Below are 12,991 nucleotides of genomic sequence, written 5' to 3'. Positions count from 1 at the left end.
TCTTGTTTCCTAGTAATGTGCTACCATTATGTTAACTATTTAGTTGATAGCTACAACCTTCAATGGATGAATGGGTCTAGTAAAAACAGATTGTAATTGTTACTTCAGAAAAGTGAATTTAAGTCCAAGTTCTTTACTGGAAATGTAGTGGTGCTCTACTAAGTCCTATTATATGTTATGTTATGTTATGTTATATATTAGTCCTAAGTTCTACTATATGTTTAGTAGATACTTTAGTAATAAAAGTTTTGAGACTCAAGCTGAAAGAGGAGGGAGGGGTAAAGAACATTAGTAGTAAAGATTTGGGGGGGGGTACAGTAATGTTACTGATTATGAACCAGATTATCCAGAAACAGTTATTTAGGTTTATATTCAACATTTACTTACAGTAGAATGTGAAATTTTGTTTTTCAGATATATAATTATTAAAAGATTTGGAAGATTTTAAGACTGGTAAAAATGTCATTAGAATACCAACTGTAATGAAGTGAAAGTCAATTTGGTAATGAATTTAATAATTTGCAATTTGTTACAGGAAGAAATTTAGTTTACTTAATAAATTCAAATAACAGCATTTTTAACAATATTATTTGTGATATACAAAACCAAAGATCACTTTTAAAATTCTAAAGTTTATTGTTCCCAAAGAAATAACTGTTCTGTCAGTTTACCTTAAAAAATTAAATATATAAACCCCAATCACCCTTCAGTGGAAAAGCAGTAAGCCTGAAAGCTCATAACACTAAAAACTTGGTTTTTATATCTGTGGTAAGCACAACACAAGTAGCTCAAAAATGAAGTCCAATATATCATTGATTTCTCTATTTTCACCCATAATTTGTAACTATGGACAAAGGAATTCAAAAGGATGAAACTGGGCTTATTACAGTGCTAAACTATCTATTACAGGGGTAGCCAAACTTGCTTAACATAAAACCCACCACATACGATAAACTTCAGATGTTTGAGAGCCATAAAGCATAAACAAATATTCACACACATTTTTATTGTTACATGAATTTTATATAAATATTAAGAAATACATGTACGTAATAATATTTATTCATGTATGTAGTTTTTAAACTGTTAATTTGTATTTCAATAATCACAAAGTACATACATATATATACCAAATGTTTTTAAAATCCTGGCTGATTATTGTTTAAACTATATTGAGCATATTTAATACAGTTATGAACTGAGGAACATCTAAGAAAAATATGAAAATTTGCATTTCAATGACATTAAATGAGACAACCAAAACTAAAAATAAAAGGGTTAAAAACAGATATTTTTAATGATATTTGTCTTTGTAAGTATCTGGTCAAAATAAAGGAAAATATGTAGAACAATAAAATTAAAGTTATTTTAATCAGATACCACCTTACAAAATTTTAGTCTTGTCATAATATTTTTCTGACACAAACCAATAATTGATACAATTATCAGGCTAGTCACTGCTAGTATAAATCTTGTGAGTTTCCATCTTGGTTGTGAGTCATTGAAATTTCGGCTGATATGTTGTCAAAGCTATGCGAATTAGCTCCATCAGGTGTTGGTTTATAAGGATTGCACGATGCTTCGACTTCACAAACTTCATTACAGTGTACAGTGATTCACAGCAGTATGTTGTGCTGAAAATTGAGATGAGTTGCACATTGGTTTTCTTCAGCTCAGGATATTTTCTATCTGGAACTTACTTCTACAGAACTCAGTCATAGAATGGGATTTATGGATCATCTTTAGACCCAGGTCCTCCTGTAGTCCTATTAGTTCCATTTTCCACAACAGATGATTCTGTAACCAGAGGTTCGAGAATTGGACAACCATCATTGAACACATCAACCATGAATGGATTTACAAGAAAGGTGAAGCAGGGCTTCAGCTTCTGCAAGTCCTCAAACCTGTGTAGAGTATTATCAAGCAGTCCTTGTAATTTATCTTTGTATTCTTCCAATTTATGGATTTTTTATTTCAGTATCAAGGAATGTGTTTACTCTCCTTTTGAGATTGGGAAAGTAATTCAGGTTTATTCACAATATGTCTCTCTAAAAAAATTCTTATTTTATTCTGAAAATTGAAAATTGTCTGAGTAAGGTTAGAAATAATCTTATCCTTCCCCTGGAGTGCCAAGTTGTGAGTTTGTATATGATTCATTATATCAGTAAGAAACATTAGACCTTGCATCCATTCATCATTTACATGTTGAGGATAGAATATTTTCTTTCCTTCAAGAAAAGTAGTAATAGGCTTCAACAGATCCACAAACCTATTTAAAACATTGCTGGTTGACAGCCATCTTACAATGCAGTAGAAAGAGACATCACTGGATTTATCTTCAAGCTCCAGTTCTTCAATAAAATTTTTGAACTGTCGGTGGGTCTTTCCATTTAAACGTATGAAATTGGCAATTTCAAAAACAAATTTCGTAACACATTCATACTTGAAGTTTCTGGCTGCCAGATGTTCATGATGAATAATGTAATGAACAGGGAGAAACTCAAGAAAGCTGGGATCACTTTTCATAAGTGTAATTAATCCTGAATTTTTCCCCACTACTGCAGGTGCCCCATCTGTTGTAACACTGACCAGTTTATCCAGTGGAATATCAGCATATGTTAAGACTCTGTGAAGCGCATTTTTAATGTCAACACCACGAGTTGTTTCTTTTAGTGTCACCAAGACTAACATTTCTTCTTTTACACTTACATCAGAGGAAACATAATGAACAAGTAACACCAGTTATGGGTTGTCTTGTACGTCTAGATTTGTCAAGGGCTGAACTGAATGCAAGAGAATTCTTTAAACTATTTTGCATTTTGCCTGCAACATCAACGCTGATCTGGGAGATACGTCTCTCTTTAGTGTGACGTGAAGCTGGCGTTTGTGCTGTTAGTCACTGAAGTTTTGTGTTATTTGGATCTAACACTGCAACAACTTCAGCTATATTGTTCTTAACAAATGCACCATCAGAATATGGGTGACATGCACAAGCAATATTCCATGATATAACAAAATTAGCTTCAGTCATTGTATCAACTTCCTTACTGAATGTTTTCAACAGTGTCTGCTGGCTATTTAGTGATGATTTTAACACAGTTAACTTGTTTTTCTGTAATTCTGATTTAGGTGGATAATCAGACGATACGTTTTTGTAAGTTCTTTCATAGTGGCATTTCATGTTACTGGCTTTGTAATGACTGAGTAACACATTACAGATAAGACACAAAGGTTTACCTTCTTGTAATGACTGAGTAACACATTACAGATAAGACACAAAAGTTTACCTTCTTGTAATGACTGAGTAACACATTACAGATAAGACACAAAGGTTTACCTTCTTGTAATGACTGAGTAACACATTACAGATAAGACACAAAGGTTTACCTTCTTGTAATAACTGAGTAACACATGACAGATAAGACACAAAGGTTTACCTTCTTGTAATGACTGAGTAACACATTACAGATAAGACACAAAGGTTTACCTTCTTGTAATGACTGAGTAACACATTACAGATAAGACACAAAGGTTTACCTTCTTGTAATGACTGAGTAACACATTACAGATAAGACACAAAGGTTTACCTTCTTGTAATAACTGAGTAACACATTACAGATAAGACAAAGGTTTACCTTCTTGTAATGACTGAGTAACACATGACAGATAAGACACAAAGGTTTACCTTCTTGTAATGACTGAGTAACACATGACAGATAAGACACAAAGGTTTACCTTCTTGTAATGACTGAGTAACACATGACAGATAAGACACAAAGGTTTACCTTCTTGTAATGACTGAGTAACACATTACAGATAAGACACAAAGGTTTACCTTCTTGTAATGACTGAGTAACACATTACAGATAAGACACAAAGGTTTACCTTCTTGTAATGACTGAGTAACACATTACAGATAAGACACAAAGGTTTACCTTCTTGTAATGACTGAGTAACACATTACAGATAAGACACAAAGGTTTACCTTCTTGTAATGACTGAGTAACACATTACAGATAAGACACAAAGGTTTACCTTCTTGTAATGACTGAGTAACACATTACAGATAAGACACAAAGGTTTACCTTCTTGTAATGACTGAGTAACACATTACAGATAAGACACAAAGGTTTACCTTCTTGTAATGACTGAGTAACACATTACAGATAAGACACAAAGGTTTACCTTCTTGTAATGACTGAGTAACACATTACAGATAAGACACAAAGGTTTACCTTCTTGTAATGACTGAGTAACACATTACAGATAAGACACAAAGGTTTACCTTCTTGTAATGACTGAGTAACACATTACAGATAAGACACAAAGGTTTACCTTCTTGTAATGACTGAGTAACACAGTACAGATAAGACACAAAGGTTTACCTTCTTGTAATGACTGAGTAACACATTACAGATAAGACACAAAGGTTTACCTTCTTGTAATGACTGAGTAACACATTACAGATAAGACAAAGGTTTACCTTCTTGTAATGACTGAGTAACACATTACAGATAAGACACAAAGGTTTACCTTCTTGTAATGACTGAGTAACACATTACAGATAAGACACAAAGGTTTACCTTCTTGTAATGACTGAGTAACACATTACAGATAAGACACAAAGGTTTATCTCCTTTAATGGTGAATACAAAATATTCCTCCCATCTTTAAAATTTCTGTTTTCATCTTCATACTTTTACTTCTTACAATCTGATGACACCATCTTCCTTCATAAAATTTTCACAGATATTTCTAAAAAAATTAAAGTGAAAAGAAACACTGAGCTCCAAAATGTACAAAGCAAGCAAACTTTTTAGCACCCAATATTGCACTAACACTCTGCTAATTTCACTGCCAGCAACACAGCAACACATGCCACAATTATACGATTGCAAGTCACACCCATTAAAACTATCATTGTCAGCACCGGCTTGTACGATTACTGATTCTCTAGCATAATTCCTCTGTAATAGTTGCTGATCCAAAATTCCTTTAATCTCTGACTCAAATCTAGGATTAAAATTAGGATTTAAACTCTTCAATATATTTATTTAAATTCTTCAATATATTTACTCACCATTAACATTAAAGTTATGTTTTAATCCACTGGGTTCTCAGTTTATACCCGGTAAATAATTATAAAGCTTGAAATTTTTTATTTAATTTTATATTAATTGTGATGCAAAAGGAGCTCATCCAACAAACGTCTGCAAGCCACACATTATATGTTGGAGAGTTGCATGTGACTCGCGAGTCACGGTTTGGCCACCCCTATATAGTATTTATAATTGCCCTTTATTTACCCAATTGGATATATTTTGTATGAAGTTTGAAGAATATGTAGCAATGAGGCTGTTATTTCATTCAGAATTAAGAGAAATGGAATTCCCTGAAACTTGGGTAACTCAGTGACAATTAGGGTTTCAAATAACACATTGAGATCTATATTTATTGTTAATATTTTTAAAAAGCTTGTCTACTGAATACTTCACAAGAAAACATTTGCATCATAAGTGTAAAGCCTACTTTAGGGCTATCTGCATTTGCCATCCCTAATTTAGAAGTGATAGTTTAAAAGGAAGGCAGCTAGTTAACATAACCCACTTTCAACTCTTTTATTAACAAATACTTGGATTGACCATCACATAACACCTCCATGATTGTAAAGGTAAGCACCTCCGATGACTGCAGTGAATAAAAAGCAACAATACACTTTGTACATATAACATTCAGGAAATTAATCAGTGACTTGTAATTAGAGTATATAAACAAATACAAATTTTGTGTCTGAAATCTAGTTTTTGAAGAATAAACTTTTTCCAATTTAAGGATGTAGTTCACAAATTTATGTGATCTTTGCTCTTTGGAAAAATACATAGTTTTTACTGGTCGATGACTGTTTACTCACACAAAGGAACATATTTTAATAAGACCTAAGTAAATGTAATGCCATTGTACAAATGACATCTTTAATGAATCTCAAAATGCACAGTAGTTAAGAATTTCAGTCTATTATCTTCATATTCAGCTGTAAATTGTAAGGATGTTTCTTTCTACTATATTTTGTTAAAGTATTCTTTTTCTTTTAATAAAGTGTAATTTGCCATTTTGTAGTGTGCAAGTCAGTCATGTTATACTAACTCACATACAAAATAAATGAATTTTATTATCAAGCTGTCGCTAGCAGTATAAATACTTTTAATCAAATGAAACTTTGTTTGAATTTGTAGGTGTAGATACAAACTTGGTCCTTAGTAAATATCCACCAAAGATATGTTTGAAGTATCCTCCATTTATTCAGGTAGGTACAGACTTACGTTTTATTAGCCTTAAATTTATTGTTATCTAATCTTGTTTGTGTTGATAAGTCTTTTAGTAAACTTCTTTACTGATTTCCTAAGCTAGTGTTACTATAAGTCTTTCAGTAAACTTCTTTACTGATTTCTCAAGCTAGTGTTACTATAAGTCTTTCAGTAAACTTCTTTACTGATTTCCTAAGCTAGTGTTACTATAAGTCTTTCAGTAAACTTTTTACTGATTTCTCAAGCTAGTGTTACTATAAGTCTTTCAGTAAACTTCTTTACTGATTTCTCAAGTTAGTGTTACTATAAGTCTTTCAGTAAACTTTTTACTGATTTCTCAAGCTAGTGTTACTATGATAAGTCTTTCAGTAAACTTCTTTACTGATTTCCTAAGCTAGTGTTACTATAAGTCTTTCAGTAAACTTCTTTACTGATTTCTCAAGCTAGTGTTACTATAAGTCTTTCAGTAAACTTCTTTACTGATTTCTCAAGCTAGTGTTACTATAAGTCTTTCAGTAAACTTTTTACTGATTTCTCAAGCTAGTGTTACTATGATAAGTCTTTCAGTAAACTTCTTTACTGATTTCTCAAGCTAGTGTTACTATGATAAGTCTTTCAGTAAACTTCTTTACTGATTTCTCAAGCTAGTGTTACTATGATAAGTCATTCAGTAAACTTCTTTACTGATTTCTCAAGCTAGTGTTACTATGATAAGTCTTTCAGTAAACTTCTTTACTGATTTCTCAAGCTAGTGTTACTATAAGTCTTTCAGTAAACTTCTTTACTGATTTCCTAAGCTAGTGTTACTATAAGTCTTTCAGTAAACTTCTTTACTGATTTCTCAAGCTAGTGTTAGTATGATAAGTCTTTCAGTAAACTTCTTTACTGATTTCTCAAGCTAGTGTTACTATGATATGTCTTTCAGTAAACTTATTTACTGATTTCTCAAGCTAGTGTTACTGTGATAAGTCTTTCAGTAAACTTCTTTACTGATTTCTCCAGCTAGTGTTAATATGATAAGTCTTTCAGTAAACTTCTTTACTGATTTCTCAAGCTAGTGTTACTATAAGTCTTTCAGTAAACTTCTTTACTGATTTCTCAAGCTAGTGTTACTATAAGTCTTTCAGTAAACTTCTTTACTGATTTCCTAAGCTAGTGTTACTGTGATAAGTCTTTCAGTAAACTTCTTTACTGATTTCTCAAGCTAGTGTTACTATAAGTCTTTCAGTAAACTTCTTTACTGATTTCCTAAGCTAGTGTTACTATGATAAGTCTTTCAGTAAACTTCTTTACTGATTTCTCAAGCTAGTGTTACTATGATAAGTCTTTCAGTAAACTTCTTTACTGATTTCTCAAGCTAGTGTTACTATGATAAGTCTTTCAGTAAACTTCTTTACTGGTTTCTCAAGCTAGTGTCACTATGATAAGTCTTTCAGTAAACTTCTTTACTGATTTCCTAAGCTAGTGTTACTGTGATAAGTCTTTCAGTAAACTTCTTTACTGATTTCCTAAGCTAGTGTTACTACAAGTTAAATGGCATTTTTAGCTGAAGTAAAATGTAAATATTTTTTCTCTGCAACTGGAAAAAAACAATAGATTTTTTTTACCAATAATTGCAAGGGTAAAGTTATGTGGAAATGAAGTGTAATCCTAAAAGAAAAACTACTGTATATTTAAACATATATTTTGCAAAGTAATTTTATTTCTGCCTATCACAGGCCCTGCAGAACTATCAAAGTTTATTATGCTTTTTATTCATTAGTTTTATGTATTGTATTCACATCTTAATTTAAATATGTATTTTCAGTTTAATTACAAAACAATATTTGTTTCATTGTAAAAAACTCCTGCCTTGAATATTTTGAAGCTTCACTGAGTTAAAGAATAATAGAATATAATTCTAAACTAGTCCCTACTTTTTGTCTTTTTACATGAAGAAGCTCAGGAAAAAAGTGTATATCATTTTCAGTCTGTTGTCAGGTACTAAAGTGAGAGAAAGCAATTTTTTGAAATTAATATTTAAGATAGGTGAAAATCTGGTAACCAATGTTAAGAATGTCACTTACTGTCATATAAAATGTAAGTTGATTAATTTTATTCAAACGCTTTCCTTCCAAGTTGAATCTTTATTGCTTGCTGAACATTTTTCAAGAAATAGACCTCAAGGAAGTTTTATGCTGTAGTATTATATAATCAAGGAATGGTTATGCTATAGTATTATATAATCAAGGAAGTTTTATGCTGTAGTATTATCTAATCAAGGAATGGTTATGCTGTAGTATTATATAATCAAGGAAGTTTTATGCTGTAGTATTATCTAATCAAGGAATGGTTATGCTGTAGTATTATATAATCAAGGAAGTTTTATGCTGTAGAATTATATAATCAAGAAAGTTTTATGCTGTAGTATTATCTAATCAAGGAAGTTTTATGCTGTAGTATTACATATTTAAGGATGTTTTATGCTGTAGTATTATCTAATCAAGGAAGGTTTATGCTGTAGTATTACATAATCGAGGAAGTTTTATGCTGTAGTATTACATATTCAAGGAAGTTTTATGCTGTAGTATTACATATTCGAGGAAGTTTTATGCTGTAGTATTACATAAGCTAAGAAGTTTTATGCTGTAGTATTACATATTCGAGGAAGGTTTATGCTGTAGTATTGTGTAATCAACGAAGGTTTATGCTGTAATATTATATAATCAAGGAAGTTTTATGCTGTAGTATTATATAATCAAGGAAGTTTTATGCTGTAGTATTATATAATCAAGGAAGTTTTATGCTGTAGTATTACATAATCGAGGAAGTTTTGTGCTGTAGTATTACATAATCGAAGAAGTTTTGTGCTGTAGTATTATATAATCGAAGAAGTTTTGTGCTGTAGTATTACATATTCGAGGAAGTTTTATGCTGTAGTATTACATATTCGAGGATGTTTTATGCTGTAGTATTACATATTCGAGGAAGTTTTATGCTGTAGTATTACATATTCGAGGAAGTTTTATGCTCTAGTATTACATAATCGAGGAAGTTTTATGCTCTAGTGTTACATAATCGAGGAACTTTTATGCTGTAGTATTATATAATCAGATAAATATTTCATACGTTGCCTATCTTGTCTGCAGGAGTTGCTTCAGTATCTTAAACAAAAATGTGTTGGTTATCATTAGTTTTTATATGATAAGACTATAAAGAAATAACTAGACATAAATATTAGCTTATTTTGATAACATAAGTAACATAAGTTAAATTGACTTAGTTAACGTAACCCTATGTATGAATAACTTGTCCTTTGTAATGAGACTGTTCAGTTATCTGCTTTAGGTAAGATTCTAAAATAATTTGGACACCATTTCACACTCAACCAAGAGGTGCTCTAATATGCTTAATTTATTCAGCGTTCTTAACTTGCACATTTTTCACTTGTACACAGCAAGCGTATCATGGATCTGATATAACTTTACTTATAGGAAGGGTGAATAAATCCATGAACTATATTTGATGTTTTTACTGGAAATAGTCTGTCTTTATCTAAAGAAATGTATGTGGATGACATCCTGGTTTAAAAGTAAATCTTATGTATGCAGGTATGATTTTTGAAGTAGGATATACAGTTGTTTATAATTTACATGATACTTTAACTAATAAATAGCAAAATAGTAAAACCACTGGTTAACAAAGCTTCCATATAAAAGAGAGATTACACTACTCTTAAGCAGAAACTCTAATTAACCCAATCAGTTCAGTATACAATTACTACCTGTTTAATAAGCCTGTGCTGTAACCACTGTGTAATCTTACAGTAAAACCTGATTTATGTCCCATTATTTATTTGATGCCTCAACAAGTTCAGTAAGTTGACATTCTATATTGCTACCATTTTGATTCATTTACTGGACATTGTTTATTTATCCTAGTCTCAGCTGACCCACATAGCTCATGCAGCCAGATGCATACTCCTTCAGTATTCACGTAAACTGGAACTTTGGAGGTTAGGGGACACAACAGGAGAAAATGGTAAATTAATTAGGATTATCTTACTGAATTACTCGAGGAACTTACTGCTCCTCTACGGACACGGATAGAAAAAGAATATAATGTAAACATTTTATTTACCTTAAAACTGTGTCTGTGTGTGTTTAACACAACTGTTTTTTAAGAGCAAAAAATTCAATTTTTTTTAAATTATAAAACATAAAATGTCATTTTTGTTGGTAGTAGTGGGGTTAAGTGACATAATCTGTTTCACTTCTTATAAAGTAGAAAGATTAAATGATACAGGAGGAATTAATAACTTTCTTACAGCTATGAATGTGTAATGGCACAAGAGAACTTGGTACGTTTCTTACAATTGTTACACCAAAAATATAGTATGTTAAATTTGAGTTTAGAAGTTAGATGAAACAATAGGAGAAACTGGTAATTATGGAGGTCAGATGAGACATAGAACTATGCCTAATGATCTGGTATGTTAATTAAGGGAGAAAATTATGATTCCAATATGGTACTTTCCACATGTTGATCCTCCTGTTTTGGAAGAGTTTTTTTCCCTTCTAGTTCCTGTGACCAAAGTGAATGGTAGAGTACCGTTCTTCTGCTAAGGGCTTCTTATTCATATCGTGGTACAATTGGCATTGATTGAGATAGAACTCCCCAATGTGGTCTGTTGCATCCTTGTGACTCTACACCAGGGGTCCCTTCATATAGGAGTTGTGTTGCACTCCTATATGTGGAGAGATGATGCATGCTTCTTTTTATGATGCAGCTGCCTCTTGTGAAAACATGAGAATAGGTGGGAGTATAAAGGCTACCAGTAGGCAAATACTTGTGCATATAGAGGGCAGTACAAGAATGCTTTTGCTGTTACTTGAGAGGACATCGAAAACTATTAGAAATACATTTTCAGTGTAGGAAAATTTTAACATTAATTAACAGGATTTTAAGTATTGGGGAAATTAGTTGATTAACTAGGACCGGAATGTTCAACAATAAAAAGGTAAAGTTGTAAGTTAATTCGCATCAGGATGTTGGGATAAAGTAATAAGTTAATTACACATCAGGATGTTGGGATAAAGTAGTAAGTTAATTACACGTCAGGATGTTAGGGTAAAGTAGTAAGTTAATTACACATCAGGATGTTGGGATAAAGTAATAAGTTAATTACACATCAGGATGTTGGGGTAAAGTAGTAAGTTAATTACACGTCAGGATGTTAGGGTAAAGTAGTAAGTTAATTACACATCAGGATGTTGGGGTAAAGTAGTAAGTTAATTACACATCAGGATGTTGGGGTAAAGTAGTAAGTTAATTACACGTCAGGATGTTGGGGTAAAGTAGTAAGTTAATTACACATCAGGATGTTGGGGTAAAGTAGTAAGTTAATTACACATCAGGATGTTGGGATAAAGTAGTAAGTTAATTACACATCAGGATGTTGGGATAAAGTAGTAAGCTAATTACACATCAGGATGTTGGGGTAAAGTAGTAAGCTAATTACACATCAGGATGTTGGGGTAAAGTAGTAAGTTAATTACACATCAGGATGTTTGGATAAAGTAGTAAGTTAATTACACGTCAGGATGTTGGGGTAAAGTAGTAAGTTAATTACACGTCAGGATGTTGGGGTAAAGTAGTAAGTTAATTACACGTCAGGATGTTGGGGTAAAGTAGTAAGTTAATTACACATCAGGATGTTGGGGTAAAGTAGTAAGTTAATTACACGTCAGGATGCTGGGGTAAAGTGGTAAGTTAATTACACATCAGGATGTTGGGGTTGATAAAGGGCTATTAATTGTGTAATACTACAGGAAATAGTAATATAAATGATAATGACAAGTAAATAGCACAACAGAAAGGGTTAATATTGTAAATAATACTGGTGTTTGTGTTAATGATGTGGCTAGTACTATATAGGTTATTTGTCATAAAGTTATTGGTAGTGTAATTACAACAACCGTGAATTTTCCATGATATAAAATTGTGCAACAACTTTTAACCAGCAATGACTTGGTGAAGGTTTATGCTAGCAGTTTGAAGAATTATTTACAAAGTACTGTAGGTGAATGAACTTTTTAAATCATCCTAAATGAACTTGTATGTTTGTAACATACTTTCTGAGCAGGAACAACACAATTATTTCTAAAACCTAATGCTATAGTGATGTTTTTGTATTATTTGCATCTTAGGAGAAGATGGGGATGTGCTTCCGTTGTCATCAAACGTAAAGAAACTAATTGAGTTAAAGATAAAGGAAAGTGACATTCTTGTATGTTGTGCAATATCATCGACTGCTAAATGGCTTGCGTATTCTACAACGGAACAGCTAAGACTCTTTAGAATATGTTTAGTAGGTATTTAGATCTATCCTGTTTATCCACTGAATGAGTGTGGAAACCTTCACCTTAAGTTTGATAATATTTTAATTTGTACTTGTGATCTATGACAATGTTAGGTTTTAGCATATTCTAACTGTATTATAAACATCCATTGTTAATTAATAATATAATAAAAATTGTCTGTATTCAGTGAAAGTCCTAAGTTTGCTGAAAAAAAGGAAGTATATAAAACAATTTATCCAGTATAGTATAATAACAGTTTTGTGCTTTAATGTCTTATACATCAATTTTTAATAATGTTTGATAAATAAACTTTAATTTCTGTATTAAGTCTTGATTTCATCCACT

General features: G+C 31.7%; 1 protein-coding gene across 3 annotated transcripts in view; it reads left to right on the top strand.

Moving 5' to 3' along the window:
- Window positions 1–12,991, top strand: part of LOC143231723 (U3 small nucleolar RNA-associated protein 4 homolog) — a 55,355-nt gene that overhangs the window by 31,049 nt on the left and 11,315 nt on the right. For 2 of the 3 annotated variants that reach the window (XM_076466338.1, XM_076466337.1), the window contains 3 exons: window positions 6,234–6,304; window positions 10,226–10,325; window positions 12,494–12,654. In XM_076466338.1, coding sequence (XP_076322453.1) covers window positions 6,234–6,304; window positions 10,226–10,325; window positions 12,494–12,654 — 332 coding nt within the window. The remainder of the gene's footprint in view (window positions 1–6,233; window positions 6,305–10,225; window positions 10,326–12,493; window positions 12,655–12,991) is intronic. The other variant, XM_076466339.1, reaches the window with a different exon arrangement.

The sequence above is a fragment of the Tachypleus tridentatus genome, chromosome 11, assembly GCF_004210375.1.
Source record: "Tachypleus tridentatus isolate NWPU-2018 chromosome 11, ASM421037v1, whole genome shotgun sequence".
NCBI classification, from domain to species: domain Eukaryota; kingdom Metazoa; phylum Arthropoda; class Merostomata; order Xiphosura; family Limulidae; genus Tachypleus; species Tachypleus tridentatus.
Note: the sequence above shows the minus strand (reverse complement) of the source record. Positions and strands in the feature narration are given on the sequence as shown.